Here is a 26,027-nt window from a genome sequence, read left to right on the forward strand (position 1 = left end):
GATACTGAGCCATGTATTTTTGATAACTAACTGCTTGGTCAAAGAGCTAGGTATTAAAGATAAAAGCAGAAAGTACTGGAGAATCTCAGCAGATTTAGCAGCATCAGATCTGCAGAGTTTCTCCAGCAATTTTGGTTTTTGTTTCAGATTTCCAGCATCCGCAATTCTTTGTTTAATTGTAGGATTTAAGGAATTCCTTTAAGGAGGGAGATGAAGCATAAAAAGAATAGATTAGAGTGGTGCTGGAAAAGCACAGCAGGTCAGGCAGCATCCAAGGAGCAGGAAAATCAATGTTTCGGGCAAAAGAGGATAGTTCAGAGCTTAGGCTTCACTAGCTAAAGGAATGTCCACTAATACTGGAGCAATTGAATTTGAGGATGTCAGATTCAGTAGAGTGTAGAGATCTTGAAGGATTGTGGGATTTGAAGAAATTCCAGAGATAGGAATGTGAGAGATAATTGAGCAGAGGCTTTTATGAATCTAAGAATAAGGGGTAAACCATTTAGGATTGAGATGAGGAAGGATTTCTTCCACAGGAAGCCTTTGGGGCCAATTCATGAGATATATTCAGGATGGAGCTGGACATGGCCCTTGTCATTAAAAAGATCATGAAGTATGGAATGGAATACTGACATTGCACAATCAGCCATGATTCTGACTGAATGGTGGTGCAGACTTGAAGGGCTGAATGGCCTATTCCTGCACCTATTTTCTATGTTTCTCTGTAAGACAGTGAAAGACGGGGAAGCCAAGATAAGTTAACAGGCACAACGATGAGAGGACTTTGTGAGAATTGAAACACAAGCAACAGAGTAACCTCAGGCTTACAGAGGGTAGAATGTGACTGAACAGTCAGGAAATTGGATGAATGATCAAGTCTAGCAGTTACAGCAGCAAGAGATCACTGAGGTGCCATCATTCTATCAGAACTTCACACAACTATCTTCAACAAAAGCTATAAAAACATGTTTGCTGGTGTGTTCAATAATTCCATGTTGGATAGGAGAGGTCAGGGATCTTCACTCAGTGTTGGATTGAATACACCTGGATGTGGATTCTGAGCAAAGTGAACAAATATCACAGAAGTTGGAATAACAGGATTAATTAAAGTGCAGACACTTTGAGAATGTAGGAGTATTGTAAAATACTTGTGAATAAACCTGTTGCACACTTTTAAAAAATGAAAGATCACCATCACCTGCCTTATCCAATAACTCTGCACTAATCCTCATTCAAGATAACAGCAGAATGTTTGTTTTCAAAATTTACGCCAAAGGCTGAAAAATCATGGGGCAAATTCAGCCCTTTGACAGCTGCCGCTCTTTGTCTTTTTTGCTTCCTCCAGATTTTTAAGTAAGATGTCTGAAGTTTTGCAGCTGCCTATCCTACAGTGTGGGATTGGTCTCTCCTCCGGTACTGAGGTCTGTCTGTCTGTCTGTGCTGTCACCCAGTCTTCTGAAGCTAGTGATTCTGTGACCCCCATTAACCGATACAGAAGGTCAAGCGATTGGAACGACCTTCTCCAATGAGCATTCTCCTGTTCCCCATTATTATGACCGGTATCGCTTAATAATTACTCCATCGTTTACCTAGAGCCATCACTGGCTTTGAACCCCTTCCTTAGCCATTCTTCCCACACTCCGGTGTCTTCACGTTATTTTCCCCAAGAGATTCTGGAGTAACATTGAGGAGTGAAACAATGGAAATTAGAACGCGTCTGACGGGATAACCGGCTCTGGGGAAATCTGCTCCATTTTGTTCTATTACCGTGAACGCATTCCTCTCAAAACAATACTGGAGTGCATTTGTGGTCCTCAGCAATGTTGCAAAAAGGTAGCTCTGCTAGGATAGTATCACTGAAACATGCCGTGACAGCTACTGTGGTGTGCTCTATGGCCATCCACCTTTGCTCAGATGTGTACAAAGGAGAACGTGCGGCCAGGAACAGGCAAAAGGATAGATTCAGCGACGTTTCTTTGGAATGAAGTGACCAGCTCTCGGCTTTTCACCCCCCCCCCTCCGGCTTGGTGCATTTAAATGGGATGTGGGAAGTAATGGGCACGTTCTCCATCGTACAGAACTTTACAGCACACTCTCCAGTGAAGGTACAGAACATTCACACACATACACACACACGAGAGAGAGAGAGAGAGCAAATAACTCCACGCATTGCTGGCTCAGTGTGTGTGTGTGAGCTCTCCGACCCAATCTCCAGCTCCGGAGATTTCTCTGGAAAGAGGGACAAACCTACAAAGAGGCTGCCGTTTCTCCGGCTGCAGTTTGTTTACATGCTCCGTGATCTGAGGAGCTTCGAGAGTGAATTCAGGTCGCCCCCAGAGAGCAGCATTACAACGAAGACGTGGAGTGTTCATTGCTCCCTCCCCACCCCGCACCCCTCACATATGTTCGCTAAGTAATGCTTCTTTTAAAAGTATACTTCACAAAGCGTCGTTTTGTGTATCTTTTTAACTGATAGTAAAGATTGAGACTTCACATACCTTTTTAGGGGTGGGAAAGAAGAAATGAAATCTCCAACGACTGTATAATCCCTCATTTACAAAATGTGTACTGGTTCCGCTGCCTTTATCAATAAATGACTGTCCCAGTGATGTTTCGGTTAATGGCTTTGATTTTCTAATTGCACTTCGTTGGGGATTGAACAAGGTTTTAAAATGTTTCCAACAATTTTACAAAAACATGTTTCTAAAACTGATTATTAATCATGACTTTTATGTAGTATTTGGAACTGGCGGGGGGGGGGGGGGGGTGATTTGTGATCGCCATAAAATACTAAATGTACTTAAACGTGGGGTGGGTAGGGGGAAGCTAAGCTTACCACCGCTTGATATGTCTTTATTTTTATTTGGAAACGAAAGTTGAATTGGAATAAAAAGATGGTAAATTCAAAGCAGTACTTTATCCAGCATCGCTGCGATGATAATGATGGTAATCTCAGACAGCAAAAGCTTCAATAATGTTCCACAAGAGGAGGCTAAGCTGCCACATGAAGAGAGAGAGAGAGAGAGAGGGCATTAAGTGCCGAGGTGTTTATTTTGGGGAGGGGGGAGTGTGTGAGTGGGGAGGTGTTGGCAGAAGGAGGGTCTCTGTTTGGAGACGGCGTGTCTTTATCACCTGGAGTTCCCCCCCCCCCCATCCCTCCATCTCCCAGCCCAGACTAACTCCGTCTGTCCGCGCCACCTCCTGGACACCAGCTCCACATCGGAGGGGGGGTGGGGGGAGAGAGGAGAGAGCTGAGTGTGTGTATAAGCAAGGGGAAGCAGCAACGGCGGAGATCCCAAGCTGTCTCTCTCGGCTCCCCAGCTCCCTGAGATATTATTATCATTAGTGTTTGGTTATCTGTCTGATTTGCAGCGTCGCTGTGCTGAGGCAGCAGCCCCGCGGGCAATGGCTCTCCGAGCCGGCTGGCATGCCATCCTCGGCTGCCTGCTCACCGCCGCTTCGGCCGAGATCTCCAAGGAGGGCGGCTGCAAAGTGAAGACGGTGACCGTCTCCACGCTGCCCGTGCTCCGGGAGAACGACATCAGTTTCCACGGGGCGCTGGCCGCTGAGTCCAAGCTCTTTCTCTTCGTCCGGAACGACCTGCCGGGAGAGATCTTGGTGGTAGACGACCTGGAGAATACCGAGCTACCTTACTTCACCCTGGGTAAGTTCAGCTGGGTGTCTGTGTGTTGGGAGGGGAGCGGGTTACACCACAGGAATCCTTCCACTCAACCTCATTCAACTTCTGTTTGGCGTGCTCGTAATTTCACTGTTTCCCTGAGGTCTCCCTCCCGTGCAGTATCTATCTGATTTCTCTCTTTATTTTGGAGGGACGGGGGTTGAGGGGCGCGGGGGAATGATGTATCTCAAGCAGCACTTGTACTGGGGTCAGACTTTACTGTCGCCTGTTGTAGTGAGCGGTTTTGGGACTGAAGGTGGCTGCAGATGTGGGCTGAGACAGGGTCAAGAAGAGGCGAATTGTGGTGCATTGGTGCCAGTGTCTTTGGATTATTACAGAGCCCCGGTGTCTACCAGCTACAAAGCTTTGCTGTCAATAAATGGTATAGACGCTCTGAATATCACAGCTCCGGTTTATTGTCAAGCAGCCTTCCGGTGCAATACATGCTCCCACGCCGGGGGAAAAAGAAGTGTTGACTTTTTTCTCTCTCCTACCTTCTCTAAAAGCTTGCAATGGATAGTCCCCGACTGGGATAGAGGAGAGAACCGGGGTCCTATTGCCCGCAGCAATTGGTGGACCGGAACTAAAGTGTGATCAACATTACTGATTAAACAGGAACGGGAATGTGATGTAGAAATTGCGGCATAATTTCCCGTTTTTGACAGTCCTCCCGGTCCATGTGCTCCCGGTTTCAGTTGCGACTTTCCCTTGGTGCGATGTGCAATTCTGCTTTTTTAGACACCAGATTGAAATCAGCCCCATCGCACAAGACCAGATCGCTGAACAAAGCAGGGATTGCTGAACAGACTCTCTTTCGAGGAAGGTCAGGGTGTTACCAAGTTCAGTGCTTTTCAACGTTCATTTCAAATCAGTTGGTCCAAAAACAAAACAAGGGGAAAGGAATTTCAAGGGATTTGTTCTCGGATTGTGTAATTTCATTGGCATTGTGTTCACAGTAATGTGAATAAAAAAAAACACTGGTCCAAAGACTTACCTAGTTGGTAGTGAAATCTAAAGTTGTTTCTTCTTGCAAACCCACTGTTAGATTTTTCTAAAACGAGAAAGTGAATCTCAGTTTTTCTGACACTGTGACATGGCAATGAATTTGTTCAGTGCAATTTGTCCTGGTGATTGTCAAATAAAAGGAAATGGGGCTTACTGAAGAAATTTTGCTTTCGGATGCTCAAAAGTTCTTCAAGTCAGTGAAACCTTGTGAAACCCTTTCTGAAATGTAAAGTCAGACAACCCAACAACTGCTGAAGAAACGTAATAGGTCTGGTAGCGTCAGTGCAGAGAGAAACAGAGTTAATGATTCCACGGATGCTGCCAGACCTGCTGAGTTTCTCCAGCCATTTCTGTTTTTGCTTCAGATTTCCAGTATCTGTAGTTCTTTGTTGTAGTTTAATCTTCGCAATCAATCCATGCATTAATCTCAAATCAGATTTTAATGGACGAGATACTCTGTTTCAATGGTCTTGACTGAAGTGCAAAATTTGTGCTCAGGGCATCAGGAGACCTCTTAGACTCTTCTTGAAATCAGTCATGGGACCTTTTGTGTCCACTGCACAATAAATGAGAACAGCTAGACATGTGGACATGTGGTCAGACTCTCTTGACTGTGCAGCACTCCCTTTGCACTGCAATAAAGTGTGACTTTGTTCTGTGCGCAAATTCCTGGAGTGGGATTTGAAACCGCAGCCTTGTGACTCAGGTGATAATACTACCACTGAGGCAGAACAAACAGCCTCCAGCATAAACTTCAACATAGCATGTTCTTCCAGATTAAATCTTTTATTTATTAATCATAATTGATGGAATCAGATGACAGGATCAGACTTGCTAATTCATGATGTCTTACCATTTAATAGGATTGATTGACAGTTGAGTGTTCCTCTGGTTTTGGATAATTGAAAACAGCAATTATTTCAACTCATGCAAAACTCAAAACATAAGTTTTATTAGTTATGAGCAGTACAGATGTGAGCTTTATTTCTCAAGTGAATGAATTTGTTGTGCAGGGCTTGGGTCTGTGGTGGGGAAGAGTACGGTGGAAATGCATCTTCCAAAAACCACATTCTTAAGCTTTTCCCACTCTTCAGCATCAGGATGCTGAATTCTACATGACTTTCATATTGGAGTATGCTGGACTCCCTTTGTCATAATTGTTAAAAAGGTAGAAAATTTACATAACCCCTCTTTTGAGCACATTTTTCATTGTGTGCTGATCACAATCGGCCATTTGTTATATTGCTTTATCTTTCCTTTTCACATCTTATAAGTCATTATAAATATGTTAATTTCCTTGCAGTGGTGGAAAGGAATTTGTGTGCAAAGTGTAGAAACAAAAATTGGTTGTGATATGTTACTGGTTTATAATCAATAATACTTAATGTACCAAGGTGCATTAATTGGTTCACTTTATCAATTACCTGATACACAAAATGCAGAATGCTGTTTCACATTGTTGGAAGATGGAGTCAATTTTGGAAACAGACAGAAATCAGTAACTACCACCCAACCACTGCTTATTAAATACCATAAACATATTTCTAAAGCCAGTTTAAAATAATGTATTATCTGCTACAAATTTCAGAAATACATGCAACTGTGGCAGTCTCGGTACGTGACCATGAGAAAATATGCACAATAGCTACCTCAGAAAAAAACATTGAAACTGCCTGCATCTATTTCCAGTATTCAGACTTTGTGCTCCACAGCCTCCACTTCCTTCTCAGAGGTTATAAGGCTGTTGTACAGTGTATAAATTCCGCTTCATTCTCAGAATCTCTCAGGGTTCAGTGACTGAGTGTGTGCTACTCACATTATTATTACATTACCTGATTAGCATAGCATTCAGTGCTTGTTAAGGAAACAAAGTATAAGAATATTTGTTAGATCCATTTATGGAAAAAAACAGGGATTCAGTCAATATGAGTTAGCGCTGTAATATTCAATGAAGGAGCATTTCTATGCTTGGCACACTGAATAAATGATTGATTCAAATAATCTTCAATCAAAATTTTGGTTTCGTGGTCAGGATTATAGCACTATGAAATTATTTTTCTTCCTTGTACACCATAATAGCTTGAAACATTCCACAGTGCAATGCAACACTGATTGGGTTGAGAGAATAACATTGCCCCAACAATGTCCATTAACCCCGACTGCATCACTGTGACATTTCCATTTTTCACAGCAAGCATCCTGAGTGAAGTTGCTGCTCAATGTTGAACTACACTGTTTTTCCATGATTGGACTCATTCTTAGAGAGTTCTTTTTGTCAGAATGTGGCAGAGCTCAAATTTGAGGACTTTTGTTTCATCAGTCTTGGCTCCAGTTCATCACTGAATGTTCATATCACTTAGCTGTTGCCCTCAGGACTAAAGGCAGTGAGTTACAGAAACTATGGTCCTATTTTACTTGAAAGCTGATTGCTTCAGACCCTCATGTGCCATGTGGAGAGTCATGTTCATATTAAAGTGCAAACATGGAATCAACTTCTTGCTTACATTTCCTTCAGTCTGATAGTACATTTTAAGTACTATGTATTTATGGATCTACAATGTTTTCCATTTCCTAAGAGCATTTTATTCTATGGCAGGAGGACCACATACTTCACAATGTTGCTTGTACTCCTTTGATATAAAAGTAACTTGACTACAAGCTAAAGTTTGAGTACAAATGGTTGATTTCATGTGGCAATTATACTTTTGTAATTTATAATTATATTTATAGTTTTATTAAAACATGATTTAACAGTCTTTAAAAGAGCATTGTCATACCAGCCCACTGGTAATTAAGATGATATTTCTGACTTCACAGGTTTTCAAATTTGAAAGTTAGTCTCTCCAAAATGCTCGAATGTGTAAGTTCAGTGTACCTTTTCTATTCTTTCACTCATTGAACAGCAACACCCTGTCTGGTTGTCGTAACAGTCTTATGGACAACAGCATAAGTTAATCTAAGGTTCTGCTGATCAATCCTAATTGTACCTCCAGGTATGTGCAAATTCAGCTTATCATAGTAACAATGGTAGAAGTACCCTTGGTGAAGAAACAGTTCTTTTAGTCATGGTTTCCATTCATTACCTCTGTTTCATAATTACTGTCGAAAAGTGAGCAATTGTGAATAACGCACCTGGGGGCTTATCTGTGATGCTATCTTTTATCAAAAAGATTTACTCTGTTGAAGGCTTGTACTTGAGGAATGACCATCATGGTGATTTCTCAACATACCTGTTGGTATCAAAAGGTCCCCATATGAAGAAAATAAGAGGGAAAATCTGGATAACAAAATGCAGAATGAAACCCAAAGCAAAGATTTGTTTCCAAATAAGTACTTTGGTTGTCTGCACTGTTTTGCATGGGTTTCACATTTCTGCTGGTCATTATTCTTTTTCCCTTTAATGGCCTTGGTGTTGATCATTGATATATTGTACATTTACTATCTCATCACATGCTTTCAGTTTGGATATCGAAGCATACAACATGACTTTATGTTAGCATTGTCATTCAAAACAGGCTGCTTGTATATCATTTTTTTCACCACAAGCAGCAAATTTATATCACCTTTTTTTTCTGTTCATGGACAAGTGGCATTCTAATTGTCATGGTAGAAGTAATTATTTTTTAGGCCTTGTGGAATTGTTCTAATTAATGTGGCGTGAAACACATAGTAAAGGAAACCCAACCATCTGTTTATTCCTTGAAAACTGACACCCTATTAGTAACCTCTCTTTCCTCTTCAAGCTCCTTCGGGTTATTTCTTTCCAAATCCACGTACATGTTTTTGCAGCTTGAAGCTGTCTTGAGCTTGAGCTCCCACTCTGCCACCAAATAACCCAAACCAAAATTACAAATGGAAGCCTATGAAACCTTATCTTCAGATCTCATTCAACCGTCAAGCATGCACTTGTCTGAATCTTAGAATTCTCAACCTCACTTACCAATCCCATTTACTCTTACATCATCTCCATCGGACGTAGCTCTTGAGAAACACAAATCAAGAATCTGAACAGTTTTAGAATGATCTAACTATGGCCACATGTGAATGTGTCACTTTTTTGACACTACCATGGTGATTGATCTTCCAGGTGTCCATGATCTAAGTTCATGAATTTTCTTCTTAAACCTTCCCATTTTTCCAACCATCTGCCTGTGAAGACGCTCCTTAAAACCTGTCTCTGATCAGCCCTGTGATCATCTGTCTTCATTTCTGATATTCTTTGGAATATTTTGCTCTTTAAAAGTGCTATAAAACTTGTTTTTTTTTATGGTGTACCAGTGAATGTATTGCTATTCTACAACATCCTTATATGGCATTCCATGATTGTCCAATATAGACACTGGAGCTCATAATTCGTAATTCAGACAACTTAATTGAGTTTGGAATAGCAATCAAAGGATAATTCTGTGGACAACAAGTTCAGTTGGCATGAGCAGGCAGAAGGAGAAAGCTTGAGCATTTTTTTCAAATTATTATTGGTTTAGGCACTGCTTTGTTTGTATAACTACTGTACCCACATTAAAGGTGAAATAGGAATTTTAATAGCACAGTGGTTTTGAAACTCATGCAAGTGAATGACAGCAGTGTGTAAAAATGCTTCTGTGCATTTTCTTCTTGGCATGGTAGCCATAAAGTGCACATAATAAATTGTCTTTGTTTTGTTATCTTCCTAACTCTACTTTGTGGATAACATTTTTAGAATGGTTATAACCATATTGTAACCAATTGAGAAGGGACATACTGGCTCATTGGTCGGTCACAAAATGTTACTTTCATTTTTGCACACGGTTAGAACTTCTGAGCGAAACATTTATGTTTGATGTCAGCAATAAGGAACCAATTAATAAAGTTTCATCGACTTAAGAGAATAACAATTTTATTGACTATTAATCCCGAGAAAATAATAATAAAAAAACTATGACTTTATGAGTTTTTGAAAGTCCATGTACACCACATCCATATTATGAGTTTCATCAACCCTTTCTGTAACCTCACCAACATCTGTTTGGTTCATTGAGGATTATTTACCTTTAACAAGTGTTTGCTGACTTTTGTTAATGCATATTTACTTATCCAAATGATTATTACCATTCCCAAGTCTAAACTGACTGGCCTGCAATTGCTGGATTTATCCTTACACTCATCTTTGATTGGGGTGTAATATTTTCAATTCGCCATTCCTCTGGAATAATCCCAGGATCTAAAGAGGATAAAAAGATTATAGGTAATGTCTCCACAATTTGTAACCTTAGATCTTTGGGTACATCTGAATAGGTTTGTTGCAATGTCAACTCTAAACAATGCCCTTATGACATCTCTATATCATTTATTAGCCCTGCCAGTATCTCAACTACATTCTCTTTTGTCATGAGTTTGAAAGCATTTCTTCCTTGGTAAAAAGAAATGCAAAGTTCTCATTTAGTAACTCAATCATGTGCTCTGCTTCCATGTAATGTCATCTTTTTGGTCTCTGATTGGACCCACCTCTTCTCTTACACATCTCTTATTCCTTATGTTTCTATGGAATAATTTTGGATTTGCTTTGTGTCAGTTTTCTGTCTCTTCTCATACTCTTTCATTATTTCTTTTATTACCATTTTTTTCTCACTTCCCCTTCAGCGCTTTCTGCATTCAGACTGGATTCCACTTGTGCTATCAACAGCCAATGATGCTGCTGTATTCAACTATCTGTGCCTTCATTATCCAGGAATCACTGGCCTTCCTCCTTGTAGGAACATACTTCAACTGCACCCAAACCAACTCTTTAAAGGCAGCACTTTGTTCCATTGTAGATTTGCCTGGTAATCCCAAATTAATCTGGATTGATCGTTTTCATGCCATTGTGTTTTCTCAGTCTTAAATTGCAGTGAGTGGGTGGACTCAGCTCTTGAACTCGGCTATGAAAGTCTCAACCTCACAACTATATTGAAGTGACACCAACTGTTGCTAAGCCTGTGAAATCCTATCTTTAAGGTCCTTCAGCTGATGACACTTTCTGCAAACCTGGTTATCCAGTATATAGGAAGCATTCTGGTATTTTCAAACTGTATAGGACAGAGATTCTTTGCCAAACCTCCACTATCAAGGCAATCAACTTAAAATTTAAATCAGAGTAAACACTGACATCAGTTTAGATCTTCACCTCTCTTCTTGAAAAAATACTAAGCACACAGTGAAACTTTGGTAATTGAGCTCTGTATTTTGCTTAAAAGACTCATTTTCAGATGCTGCTCCTTCTGTGGTGATTGCAACATCACTCTGAAAGCAGCTTTTAGGTATTTCCTCTCTTTACTCCTTCGTTTCCACTCACTGACTTCCTAGCTTGCTCCTGTTTCTTTATCTAGGTTTCTGATCTCTGGCATATAGTTAGAACTGGACTAAAATTAAACTCCTATGTTATGTTTTTTATGCTTGGTTGTATTCTTATCAATTGTTTAATGTGTGGCAGGTGTGTAAAAAGCATTTTAATGCCAGAACATATTAAGAGAGGATATAAAAAAGCAAAGGTAAGCTGCACTTCTTTTATTAGGAAAGGAAGAGGCTTCTGTGCGCAAAAAATGTAAAATGAGTAGAAAATGTTCAATGAAAAGAAAATGCAAATTTCCCTGAATACTATGAATGGGAAGAATAGACTATGTGGACATTTCCCCACAATTTTATGGGTAAGAATGTTCTCACATCATTTCCAGCCTAGTCGATAACTGTCTGTTAACTTTGCTTCAGTTGTTAGTAAATTTCCCAAAGTCTACAAACACAATGAAATTGTTGAGCAGTATGGAAAACAATAAGGCAGTAAGCATGAATTTCTAACAGGTAAAGCAAACTGGACACAATATCCTTATCAATGCCTGGGTGAAATACTGTGTTGTGGCTGGTTTATATACAAAACAAAATTTTGCTCTTCATCCCAAGATTAGGTACATAAAAATATGAATGACAAATGTGGAGCTCTGCAAGACATAAACTGAACAGTTAGTGACCACAGCAGGTAAAAAATGTTAAGTAAGGTATTGAAGAATTAAGCATCTTTGATCTTAGCAAATGGCACAGAATGAAAGTAGAAGGAAGTTATATAGAACTTGTACAAGACTTTCATTAAGCTCTATTTGGAGAGGATGAAGTGTAATTTTGGAGTCCTATCTCTTTGGAAACTATCAAAACCGATGGTGTGTATGCAACATTGATTCTCCAGCACGCTACCAGATTGTATATTAACAGCTGTGAAGGGTCATTGAATTTAGGGTTTTATTCACTGAGAAGGATGCTGGCTTAAAGTTGAATTCTTGAAGATAATTTGTTTCCACCTATTTGCAATATGGCAACAAGAGGATGAAAACAATTAAAGGGAAGCTTAAGATAACTGCACAATTCATGATTAGAATGTGGAATAATGTTGAAGCAGAGTCTGTATTTTTGAAAGAAAGAGTATTAGATATATTTTTGTAAAAGAAGAATTAAAAATAACGAGAAGCAAGCAGGAGAGTGCTTCATGTGGAACAAGCTTTGTCACAGCATAATGCATGCTTCATTGAGAACTCAAATTCTGAAAAGTATTGTCTCAGTGGGACTTTGGTTTAAAAACTTCAGAAAGCTGTTGACTTTGCTTGACTGACATCTTTGAATGGTTAAAAGTGATCTTTAAATGTGATCTCTTTTGTCAATGTTTCAATGTTGTATGAGATTAAAGAATATGAGGTTTTTGAAGCCTTCATTATTAATAGCCTGCTTGACAATTTTTATAAAGTTGAAAAACAGTCATCATTATTTCAAATCAACTTTTATGATTTGATTTTTCTTTCCTTGAGCAGTTTCACAGGTACTATATTTCGAGGGTAGATTGGTTTTGTGCCTAATATATATTGGCTAAATGTGCATGGAAGGACTATGACTTGGCACAGAAAGGATGTTGGGTCAGGAAGGGGTGGATGGTGAGTAAGTATGAGTTGACGCAGGGCTTTAAAAGACCACATAGGAGGCTAGAGCTGTGGAAGGGCTGAGTTGGCTTGGGGGCAACCCATAGCCTTCAGGGTGGTGAAAAAGGATGGAAGGGTCATAATTTATCATGAATTATCATGGTCCTATAAGGTGCCATGCAGGTTGTTGGGGAGGGGTGGTGTGGAATATGGAGGGGTGGGCTTGTGAGGAATGAGATTTAAAGAGCTAAAATACAACTGGGACAAAGTACCAGAAAAATGAGGTGGGCCTTTTAATGAGACCACCATGACACCCTCTGTCCTTGGCTATCTAGGCTCTATTTCCAGGAGTAGTGGGCCTGACCCAATCTTGCATCCATCTTCCCAGAGCGAAAATTACACCATTCAGGGCCGCTTCCGTTGAGGTGTATCCATGAGCTTAGAAATTTCCAGAATGGAGCTATCTACCTCAGTACTGAGAATTTAATTCTAGGATTTTGTTTGACAACTTGGCTTAGGATCCAATTAGGATTTTGAAGATCACATTGTTCTGCTGTGTGAATTTTTACATGAATTGAGGATGGCAATTTCCAACTGCCGATCTATTGGAGATAGACCACAAAACTGCCTCAGCTTTTCAGTGATACCTTCCTCACTTGGAGGGCACAGGATGGTTGATATTAAGAATAAATTGCAAAACCATGGCTGAACATAATTGTTTGGAAATATTGCAGAAGCTTTATATTGTGTTTTACAGATTGGCATTGGAGTGCTTGATTCTGATTAAGCCTAAACTAGGAAGAATGAGACTGATTGCTGGCTCTTTGGAAGAGTTATCCATAGACACTGTTGTAACCCTATTTGTCCTTTCTAACTTATAGAACATAGAATATTACAGCGCAGTACAAGCCCTTCAGCCCTTGATGTTGTGCCGACCTGCAAAACCAATCTGAAGTCCATCTAACCAACTCTATTCCATTTTCATCCATATGTCTATCCAATGACCATTTAAATGCCCTTAAAGTTGGTGAGTCTACTGCTGTTGCAGGCAGGCTGTTCCACACTCCTACTTCTCTTTCTATAACTAACTTCTAACATTAATTTTTAAGAAATATCAAAGAAAAGATTGTGAACCTTATACAGAATCCCAATCATCCAGACCTGCACTGAGGATACGACCTTGAGGTGCGGGAATGTGCACGGATAGGATTAGCCACTGATTAGTCACCCCACACCGCAGAACGCCAACCAAAGGTAAGAGGGAGGTTAACCCTATCACCTTGCAGCTGGTGCAAAATGCCTGGTGAGAAAAGTTACAATGTAGAGATAAAAAATGAAGGGTTGGAATTGTAAACCATGGAGTCCTATGTGTGCAGTTGATGGCTAAAGGTTGAGCAGTGAGTTCCTAGAAAAGATAGCTCCCAGATAGGAGACACACACGAGTGGCCACTTGGTAGGGAACCATGGGGATGCTGTTTGAAGCAAAGAACAGATAACTGTGACTGGAGCAGCAAAGGTCAAACTGGAAGACTATTTGTGGTGAGGGGCCATATCGTGAATGTCCAATGGTAGTGTACCATGAGGAGTCTGCCCAGAAAAAGAAACCAAACCAACTCAGTAACTCCATCAAAGGCTTAACCTCTTTCATTAAGGGGTGGCACGGTGGCTCAGTGGTTAGCACTGCTGACTCACAGCACCAAAGACCCGGGTTCGATTCTGGCCTTGGCCGACTGTCTGTGTGGAGTTTGCACATTCTCCCCATGTCTGCGTGAGTTTCCTTTGGGTGCTCCAGTTTCCTCCCACAGTCCAAAAATGTGCAGGCTAGGTGAATTGGCGAGGTTAAATTGATAATAGTGTTAGGTGCATTAGTCAGGGGTAAATGTAAGGAAGTGAGTCTGGGTGGGTTTCTCTTCAGAGGGTCGGTGTGAAATTGTTGGGCTGAAGGGCCTGTTTCCACACTGTAGGGAATCGAATCATTACCAAACTGTCATGGTGTTGGTTAGAGTGGTTCAGCTCATTTGGAGGTTGGACCTGCTAGCATGAGAGTGCATCCACATGACTTACCACTTTTCTTTCTTTAACATAACATCTAACCTCCATGGCAAATCTTTTATCTTATGTGTCAGGTTTAAGTGTCAGCTTGGTGGAGGTTGGGGAGGGGGTGAATTTTGGGGTAATAGTCTGGGAAGTCAGTCAGTGGTTTTATGAGTTTGTATTATTCATATTCCTAAAATGTAAAGTACTTTTCATTCGTAATAAATAGTAATTCCTGTTTTACATAAAAACAAATGGTGAAGAAGGCATTCAATATGCTTTCCTTTATTGGCCAGTGCATTGAGTATTGGTGTTGGGATGTCATGTTGCGGCTGTGCAGGACATTGGTTAGGCCACTTTTGGAATATTGCATGCAGTTCTGATCTCCTTCCTATCGGAAGGATGTTGTGAAACTTGAAAGATTTAGAAAGATTTACAAGGATGTTGCCAGGGTTGGAAGGTTGGAGCTATAGGGAGAGGCTGAATAGGCTGGAGCTGTTTTCCCTGGAGTGTCGGAGGCTGAGAGGTGACATTATAGAGATTTATAAAATCATAAAAGACCTGGAAATGATAAATAGACAAAGTATTTTCCCTGGATTGGGGTGGGTGGTGTCGGGAACTAGAGGGCATAGGTTTAGTATGAGAGGGGGAAAATTTAAAAGGGACCTGGGGGAAATCTTTTCACACAGAGGGTGGTGCGTGTATGGAATGAGCTGTCAGAGGGAGTGGTGGAGGCTGGTACAATTGCAGCATTTAAAAGGCATCTGGATGGGTATATGAATAGGAAAAGTTTAAAGGGATATGGGCCATGTGCTGGCAAATGGGACTAGGTTAGGGTATCTGGTGGGCATGGGCAAGTTGGACTGAAGGGTCTGTTTCCATGTGTACACTCTATGACTGTAAATGATGTCAGAGGTCATCATGGTAAGTATAGCTCAGGGATAGTATATTGGGAGGACTTGCAGTGATAACTTCACAAAACTTTTTTCACATGTTACAGGCCTGTAGTTTTCCACTTTGTGTTTGTTCATGTGGTTAAATCAGTGTCCGTGACAACATGATGGGTGAAAAGGTCTCTTGTACTTTCTTATCCAAAGATTTTCTATTTACACTTTACTGCACTATTTATAAAGAAATTGCAAGCAAAGTCTTCTGTAAAGTATTTTATTTGATTCTTTTGACAATTTAAAAAGAAAGACAGGTTTTCAGAAAAATTCTTTACAATGCATCTGTGTCAATTGCAATGAGGAAACACTCCATGATTGTAAATACAACATGGCTGCTGTTAGAAAGGAATCCTTGCAAAGTTGACAAGTCATACTATTTAGAGACATATATTGGAAAATAGATTATAATCAAAATGAGAATAATAGAGCATATTTGCATTTTGATGAATGGATGAAATCAGTCACCATCTGTTAAGGCCAGTTATGAGGACAGATTCAAGAATCAGGGTGCCACAATTAGCTACTCCTCACCATTTATCATTAAATGCAGTTGTGAGTGTTGACAGTTAGAAAGTAGTAATGCATCTGTATGTACCTCTACGGTTGAAAGATTGTAGGAGGTGAAATTTGTTGCTATTTTTGCTGCTGATTCAGTGACCTAGTCCTGGTGATAGGAATAGGTGAGCTAAGTAATTGCCATATATAATGAATGAAACAAATGAAATCTGCATTCATAACATGGGTTAATCATGGCAACAATGGCTTGATTGGAAGTCTGGGAAAATATTATTGTTGTTTTGTTTCTTCATGAGGTCAGGTCTATTACCCCTAACATTGTGTATGGATCTGTCAAGCCTATTTACAGAAATGTTATAAATGTACTAAAATGTAAAGTGAATGAGATCAGGGAATTAAACATAATGTGATTTTGTAAGTGAAGCCTTGTGGGTGAAATATTTACTGAGTGCATAAATCTCTCTGAAGTCAGAAATGCGGTTGGCAAAATAGCACCATTAACACAAAATGTAGCTGTAAATTACATTGTATTCACTGTATCTCTATTGAAACTGCCTCAAGGTGAAGTAGACAGGATAGCATTTAGTATGAGGCATTGGCAAGATGGTTGTAGGTGGACGTGTTGTGAGGTTTTGTAGAATTGGACTGTCAATCTTTAGGGAGATTATACATCATCATGAAAATATATTCATTAAAATAAAATTAAGTGCCTTTATCCTGAAGGAGTTTCACCTGTCAGGCCTTGATTAAACCTATGAAATATTTATGAAATTGTATCTTCTGTCTCTAACTTGTCTTTGTATGTGACATACATTGAAATCAAATTGTTCTTGAATGGCAAATTTTGCTAAGTTTGTTAGGGTTTAATATCATGACTTTATTGCAAAATTTTACACATGGATCTAGTTTGCCAGTCAATGTGTTTTACTGTGTCTTAGATAGGGTTTGCAGAACTTCAGACAGCTAAATGAACATGGTGTGACATTCTGAAGAGAAGCTATGAAGCAGTCAATTGTACACTGATACTCTATCACTTTGCATGGTGTGCTTTAATGCATGTCCACATCCACGACAGACATGTAAGAAGTCTGTGAAAACATTGCATTATAAGTGTTTTAAATAGTAAAACCTATTCTAAATGTTTTATCATTCAGAATTAAAGGAGCTTGGAAGCCTTCTGGTCAGAAGCAATCATTCCCACAACCTGTTTCCAGAACTATATCTGACATTCCCCACACTGGTAATTATGGTTGAAGGATACAATACAGTGCTTCGCTAGTAAACCTCTGGCACAGTGACTGATTTGTGATTGTAATTGCTCCACAGAGATCCTAAGTTCATCATACTGTCCAATGAATATAGTGTACCAACTCATAGAAAGTGTCCTCTAAGTTTTTTTTTGCTCTGTGGCAGGGAATGGGACAGAATGAACATGAGAGGAGAGAAAGTTTTTAAGAAGGAGCTATTAGTACTGGTGGAGGAGCACCACTACGTGGCTTCATGACAGTTTTGATTTTATGTCTAAAGTTTCGGAGTTCTTGATCTTGGCCAGTTTGTGATACAATGATATACAGCTGAAGTTGCATAGTGTGAGAAAAACAAGCACACTGGAGGAACAGCCGATCCTGGTTTAATGTCATGAATCTCAGGCTACATTATTGAGATTAAGGTCCTTTTCATCAGAATTAAGACTGATACGCTAGGCAACCTGCAAATAGCAAAATGTGCAAGGAAAAGGCTTTTTAATGAGTCCATTGACAGTTCTATAGTCAGATGCAATAATGTCAGAAAAAGTGTGTTCTGTGTTGCACAGCAATATGCTTCAAAAGAATTTTTGAAAAAAGTCAAATGTTGAAATTCTGAAGTGAAAACAGAAAAAAAAATTGAAATGATTCTGGTAATAATTGACCATGAAGTTCAGAATAAGGAAGATAAATTACTGTATCAGTTGGAAACTTTCATCAGAAAATTTTCCCTTAACCTTACAAGAATTCTGCTGACTGTACATCAGTCTGATGTCTCTCTTGGTAAGATTGCTGATTAATGCTTAATAATGCTCATTTTATTCTGGAGTCTTGTTTGACCATTAAGAAGAAATGGTGTACCACTTTGAGCTACATTCAAATTCCATGCAATAAATGAAGTAATGATTTTGTGGGCCATTCCGTGATTCAGTCCACGAAATGATGTAGAGCTAAATCAGACCACCGCCAGTTTAATCTAATGCAGGCCCCATGCCAAGCTTGTCTGCCTGCTTACTTGAAAGGTAGCTGTGTGCAGCCAACATTAACCACGCTATTCTTTGGTTCCACATATCAACTGGGGGTTAGTAATCATCGCTTGCTAGCACTAGTTAAAGCTAGTTTATACTTTTAAATCTATACTTGCAAAAGTAATTGTGCTTCTGGTCACAATGGTATGAAGTGGAATGTGACTTTGATGTGGGAAGCAATTGAATAATAACACAATATTGCAGCGAGAGGACTCCAAGGTATGTATTTTGCTGGAGACCTTAGTGGTGGAGATTTATAGTCTCAGTTCTTTATTCAGGGGCCAGACTGTGGTGCAGTGCATTCATGTGAGTACCTGGATTGGGATGGATGCTGGTAGATATGCACAATGACATACGTGATACATTATGAAGCCTGCTAGGGAGCCAGTGATCAATACCAATGAACATGGAAGAATGCAGTTCCAAACTGGTATCTTGTAATGCCATGAATATTGTGGATTTTAATATGAGAAGGGTGGTGCGGGATGTAATAGCAGTCCAATAGCCTTTCATTTCATAGACGACTGGGATCATTATGACAGTGACCAGAAAGAGCGTGGACCTGTTGCCTTCTCTTAGTCAGCTTTCTTTTTCACATCCATGCTACCCTTCCTGTCAGCTAATGATCTCAGCCTTCTGCAGCCCATGCTAAGATTGTTCAGTCTGCAGCTCAGCCTGTGGGACCCAACGTTACTTGTGGTCATTTGCCCAGGCTTTCTTCAGTTTTCTGCATGAAAGGAAAGTGCCACTGAGTGAGTAATTCATAGAAATACTAAGACAGAGCAAGACGCACAGAAGACATATAAGCAGAATTAATTTATTCTCGGAACGCCTTCCCTCACAGCACTGCATGTTTACCTTCATCTTATGAATTGTAGCAATTCAACATGGTGGTTCATCCCTTGCTTCTCAAGGGCAATTTGGGATAGGGAATAAATGCCGGCATGGCCAGAGAGTGATATTTACATGTTATGGTTTAACACAAAAATAATTAGTTAACTTTTGTATGGAATATGACATGAATTAATTTATATATTTTTTGCCTTGCTTATTTTGTGATAGATTTTATTTTTGCATTTCACCTTATTCTTAACCGATGATAGAAGATGTTAAATTGTGGGAACTATTGGTGCCTGTGGAAATGGGTTTGCACTTACTGGTATCACACTCAGTTTCTCTGAGGGTGCTCAGGCAGATCAAGGCTGTCGAGAGTCCTTTCTCCTGTCTACCTCCTTCATGTCTTCATGTCCTTCTCTTCAGCTGTTGAAAGGACAGCTGGTCATAAGCACTGTCTCTTCATTATTGCAAGGTTGTACCAGGTTACTGCAAATATCACACCCAACTACTGCAAGGCTCTATTGGAGTGACATAAACATCCAAAGCATTATTTCAGCATGCCTACAATCTATTTTATTACCTTACAAATGACTGCATGCCTTTTATTATATGCATGCTATGCACACGTGCATTGATTATGCACTGGTGTTATTAGCCGTGCCTTCAGTGGATTGCCCTTGTCAAGGGATACATGGCACCATTATGGTTATTTCACTGGACTAATAATCCAATGTTAATATACTGGAGACATGTGGAATTCACATTCAATTAATAATTAAATTCAATTAATTACCATTACAATCAACTTCAATAATTACACAACTGTATTACGTACATATTAGGATGGTCAAGATGATCGTCTTCTTGTCAAGAAATTCTTTATTTTTCTGTAATTGCAATTTTATCCACCTGTCTCTGTCTAGGAGTCATCTCGTTTCCAGAGGGTATTGATTTTGAAAAAAAACTGGATCATACAAGTGACAATGGGAAGTGTTTTCTTAGTTGCTTTCCTTATGTGTTATTCAAGAAAGTCTCTCAGTGGGTTTCTCCACAAGAGAAACGAAATTGGGGGTGGTGTGTTACAAAACAAAAGTGGAATTATGGGGCAAAATCATGTAGCCTAAGAATGTCAATCACGATGTACCTTTCATTACCACCACAACTTCCTTTAATTGGCTTTACTGTTCATGCAGAACAGAATAAGTGACTCGGCTTTTATAGGTATGGATAAAATATTATACATTTCAATTCCCCAGCTTACATAAATACAACTAGTGGGAGGGTTACTATGAATTAATTTGAATTACTTTCCAAACTATAATTGTGATGCTGCATGGTTTTTCTTGCACCATGAGGAATCTCAAGTCCCTTGTATTTAACTGAAATTACAGTGAAGGCACTGGTGCATCACTTGACTCCGGGCTTAAAGATTATGTGCTAATGGTCAATAATTTTGTTTCAATCATATGTCATCGCAATGACTTTTAATTGACTGCACAATGCCTTACTCAGTTTAAAGGGATATGGTAGAAAACTTCCATGCAGTGACCACTGGGATTTACGATAATTTGTTGTATACTTGTACCAAATTAATGCTGACTGGGGGAAGATATCTCCAATTAGCTAACTTGGAACAAGGTCAAAAAATGGGAAGTAGATCTTATTAAATAGTAAAATGCTTCCTATAAGTTATTCCTGATTTAAACATTTCCAACTAAACACTTACTTAAATTAGCATCTGAAGAAGCATATTGGGATTTTATAATGCCTTGAAGTCATGTATATGCTATGTTTATAATGCAGGCGGTAGGATCTTATTAAAAATAAACATGTAGATTACCACTTTCAATGTTGTCCTTCTGGAGCTGTGCAAAAATATCCCACAGTCAACTCAATCTTTTTGTGATGGTACATTCAGCCTGCGTTTTATTTAGAACTGAAACAAAAATATTTGTTGTTTTATCACACCTCGTGCTTTCACTATTATTTGTGAAAACTGTGGAAATAAAATTGCCTCTTGTGTCAGAAGTTCTCAGTTCTACAGTTTTCAATGATGACTTGCCAAACTTGGGTTCTTATTGGAGAAAACTGTTTGAAGAAACATTGAGGTAATATTGGTGGTTATACGTATTGAGTGGAGGTTGGAGTGGAAGTAATCTTCCTCGAATTAAATTGAAATAATAACAGAGATAAGTCATTTGGCTGATGAGATTTATAACGGTGGTGTATTTACTCCATAACATCCCACTTTTTACTGCCTTAATCTGTCTTAATATCCTGTCACTTTTTATTATATACTGTGCTGGACCGACCCAAGTTCAACCTAAATGTTTCTGTCTGCCACCATAAGTTAGCATCTTCTGTGCTGAAATTAACAAAGTGAGCACTCCCTATTTTAATTGGTTTTTTTCTTTTCAATTCCCGACATTATGGACAGTGCTTTCTGAATACCATATTTGTTCTCCACATTGGAATGATGTTCGATTAGATTAGATTACTTACAGTGTGGAAACAGGCCCTTCGGCCCAACAAGTCCACACCGCCCCGCCGAAGCGCAACCCACCCATACTCCTATATTTACCCCTTACCTAACACTACAGGCAACTTAGCATGGCCAATTCACCTGACCTGCACATCTTTGGACTGTGGGAGGAAACTGGAGTACCCAGAGGAAACCCACGCAGACACGGGGAGAACATGCAAACTCCATACAGTCAGTCGCCTGAGGCGGGAATTGAATGCGGGTCTCTGGCGCTGTGAGGCAGCAGTGCTAACCACTGTGCCACCGTGCCGCCCACCAACATTGCTGACTGGCCACAAGTGAACTGGAAAAGGGAGAAAGGAATGCATAGTTACAATGATAGATATAGATGAGAAAAGATGGTTGGGGTCTCAAATGGAACATAAATATGTAGTTAGCTAAATAGAGTCAGAGAGATGTACAGGACGGAAACAGACCCTTTGGTCAAACTCGTCCAGGCCAAGCAGATATCCTAAACTCGTCTAGTCTCATTTGCCAGCACTTGTCTCCTCTAAACCCTTCCTATTCATATACCCATCCAGATGTCTTTTCATTACTGTAATTGTACCAGCCTTCATGACTTCCTCTGGCAGCTCATTCCATCCACGCACCATCCTATGTGTTAAAAAAATTGCCTCTTAGGTCCCTTTTAAATCTTTCTCCTCTCAACCTAAACCTATACCCTCTAGTTCTGGACTCCCCCAACCCACAAAAAAAACTTTGTCTATTTATGCTATCAATGCCCCTCATGATTTTCTAAACCTGTATAAGGTCACCCCTCAGCCTCCGATGCCCCAGGGAAAACAGCTCCAGCCTATTCAGCCTCTCCTTATAGCTCAGTCCTCCAACCCTGGCAGCATTCTTGTAAATCTTTTCTGAACCCTTTCAAGTTTCACAACATCCTTCTGATTGGGAGAATTGCACGCAATATTGAAAAAGTGGCCTAACCAATGTCCTGTGCAGCTGCAACCAGACCTCTTTTTGTGTCCCTTTCTGTGCAGTACCTCCTAAGTAATCCAATGTTAACTCTGTTTGAGTGTATTCTGTAAGGCTCTAACCAACAACCTCCCTACACCAGCTGATCCCTAAACACTTCCTATCAGTTTTCTGATATTTCCACACTTGCAATACATGCCATTCTGCATACCAATTGGAGACCCAAAAGAAAATGCCAATTTTTGACTGTTGGAAATTTTTTTCCTCCTTTGTTTGTCTTTTGCATTAAAAAAAACTGGTTTGGCAATCGAAAATTGTTTGACTTTTGATTTGTGGAAATTCTAGGATAACCCAAAAAATTTTCGATCTTTGTCTTTGTGGAAGTATTACAAGAACATGAAGGAAAAAAAGGTTAGTTGAAAGAATACGCACTGGATCATGCGTCAAATATTTGACATCTGACAACTAGGCTTCTTTGTGTTTGACTTCTCTTGTGCTGGGTGAGTGTTGCTGTTGCTTTATGAGGAGATCTCACTGGATTAATGGCTGGGGGAAGCTCCAACAGCTGTAGAACAGGACAAGTTCATTCACAAACGAAAAACACCTCAGGTTTTAGATCTAATGAAGGATGTATAGCTGAAACATATATAGAGACTTGCCTTTTCCATTTACAGATGTCGATTGACCTGTTGTTAATTTCCAGAATGTTCTTTGTTGAATTAAATTTGCTTTGGAGATGCTGCTATGGTGGGTGTGATCTTTGACATAGCCTGTAACAACAACCAGTACAAAAGTCAATTTCTATGCATCTGCGGCACAATGATAGTTTCTCTGCCTCTCAGTTAGAAGATCTGGTTCAAATCCTACCTGCCCCCGAGATATTCCTAGCATGTCTAAACTTGTTAAAATAACTAATATCAGCTTTTTTCAAAAAAAATACTTGATCTTATTTTCAGTGATGCAATTTCTTTCTGTTCTTCAGGCCTATACGTTCTAATTATGTTTCAACACAGTCTGCTCCTAATCATTTACCTCTAATAGTTCATTTGAAAAATAGCATCTTCCTTGGAAATGATAATGAGATATTAAATAATTGATAATATGCTTTAAAATTTTACATCTTTTAAATTATTGTCAATCTGTTTAATAGTAAATACCAGATTCTGTGAACCGTAATACCTCTGACACATCCTCCTGACTTCTGTTGCTAATTAGTATTGTTCTCTGTTAAAAAGACTTTATAAATGCAAGTCTTGCATTAGGTGCAATATTCAACATATTCATTACATCAACACAATGGTGAATGCATATGTAGCTGTATCATAAGGTAGCATTTTATGCTTTGATATAATCTTCTTGCTCTCGACTTCTTATCACACAATTAAATATTAAAATGAATTCACAAATTGTGGAGTTACTGACCTATTTCCAAGGGTGCTGCTTCTGGTGATTTTGTGCAGCTTATGCCTTACGGTCATGCATTAATAATTCCTTTCTTCTGAAGTGAAAAGTGCACTTTGTTCATATTAAGTAGAAAGCTGCGAATAACTAGGGAGGTGTAGGTGCTTACTTCGGAAATCATGCACCTGGAAGTTCAGTCTTTGCAGCCATAATTGTAGATTGACTCTGAATTAAACATCCTTTCTGCTTTACTGAAACTTAATTATACTGCTGGGTACGAAACATCCATATATCTTCTTTGGGGTTTACCATGGTGGTGATGGATAGATGAGGTATCCAAAAGTGCAATGAAATGCACAGAGCAAAACAGCATAAATTTTTATCTTGCAGGTAGGATTGTGTTTGACGATAGTAAAAAAGGATGGATAAAGGTCTATTCTGAATGATAACAGCAATCTCAAATAATAAATTGACAGAATCACATTGGTAATGAATTTGCATGTTAAAGTGTATTAGTGTAGGAAGACAAAAACTGAAAGAACTGCGGATGCTGTAAATCAGAAACAAAAACAGAAGGTGCAGGAAGAGCTCAGCAGCTCTGGCAGCATCTGGGTAGAGAAATCAAAGTTTCGGGTCTGGTGATCCTTCCTCAGAAAATCAGACCCGAAATGTTAACTCTGATTTCTCTCCATAGGTGTTTCCAGACCCACTGAGCTTTTCCAGCAGCTTCTGTTTTTGTTTCTGGTTTGGTAGATGTTAGCTGGCAGTACCTTTATACCAATACAGTCAGTTCACCAACAATCACAGCCCCCTGAATGGATGCCACAAGGTCTCACTTTTAGGGAGGGAAATGAGAGCAGGTGAGTGAGCCTGTGACACTGTCTTGCATCTTTAAATGTCTTGTGTGAAGAGTTGGAAACTGGATCTCACATTGGATCACCATCTGTGTGGTTTGCTCAGCTTCCTGATATTCTATACTAACTCCTTCTCATTGATTGTTACTTTAAGTTACAAATGTCAAATGATTCTTTTCATTTAAACTCTGGTTTGAAAACACAGAAGTGACAAATTAGGCACAGGAGAACAAAAAAATGCCTGACGATATAAGATCCTAAGTTTTCTTAATCATGTTACAGTCTGGAGGTTGAAATTCTCTTTTAGCAAAGCATAGGAACATACAAATATCCATAAGCATCAAAGTTGCATTGGTGAGGAAATCAGTTAAAAACATGGTCCACATTCTATTTTATAAAGTTGTTAAAATAGGTACTTGATTCGTGATGATTTGGAGATGCCGGTGTTGGACTGGGGTGTACAAAGTTAAAAATCACGCAACACCAGGTTAGAGTCCAACAGGTTTAATTGGAAGCACCAGCTTTCGGAGCATCGCTCCTTCAACCACCTGATGAAGGAGCAACACTCCGAAAGCTAGTGCTTCCAATTAAACCTGTTGGACTATAACATAGTGTTGTGTGATTTTTAACTTGATTCGTAATGTTGATCTAATAGAATTCCAATTATGCTGCTGGTTTCCCACTAGGTGGAGTGCTAGCTTGTTTGAAGTGGGTTTCTGTTTGTTTTATAGTTCTGTTTGAATAAAGTTATTTGTTGTTAGACAAATGCCTGTTTGTCAGCAAATTGTTAGAATTCTAATCAAAATCACAATTGGTTTCAGGAATACCTCCTATATCCTGGTTGAAAGTACTTCCACTTAAAATAAAATTTGAATTCATATGAACATATACCATGGCTTGAGAACATCCAAAACCATTTGCAGCAAATTAAAAACTGAGTGTCGTCACTTTATTTAATAAAAATGTAGGAGCCAAATTGCACACCAACTGGTCCCCAAATGATAGTTGCGAGATAATCGCAACTTTAACCTGAAATATTAACTTTAGTTGCATAGGTGCTGTCCCACCTGCTGAGTATTTCCTCACATTTTATAGTTTGTTTCAAATTTTCA

General features: G+C 39.5%; 1 protein-coding gene across 4 annotated transcripts in view; it reads left to right on the top strand.

Moving 5' to 3' along the window:
- Nucleotides 1-3,170: 3,170 nt before the first annotated feature.
- Nucleotides 3,171-26,027, top strand: part of LOC140469697 (astrotactin-2-like) — a 1,585,258-nt gene continuing 1,562,401 nt past the window's right edge. For 2 of the 4 annotated variants that reach the window (XM_072566453.1, XM_072566455.1), the window contains exon 1: nt 3,173-3,664. In XM_072566453.1, coding sequence (XP_072422554.1) covers nt 3,406-3,664 — 259 coding nt within the window. In that variant the 5' untranslated portion in view covers nt 3,173-3,405. Of the gene's footprint in view, nt 3,665-26,027 lie in introns of all 4 variants that reach the window. The other 2 variants (XM_072566454.1, XM_072566452.1) reach the window with 2 other exon arrangements.

This window comes from Chiloscyllium punctatum, chromosome 49, assembly GCF_047496795.1.
Source record: "Chiloscyllium punctatum isolate Juve2018m chromosome 49, sChiPun1.3, whole genome shotgun sequence".
Taxonomy (NCBI): Eukaryota; Metazoa; Chordata; class Chondrichthyes; order Orectolobiformes; family Hemiscylliidae; genus Chiloscyllium; species Chiloscyllium punctatum.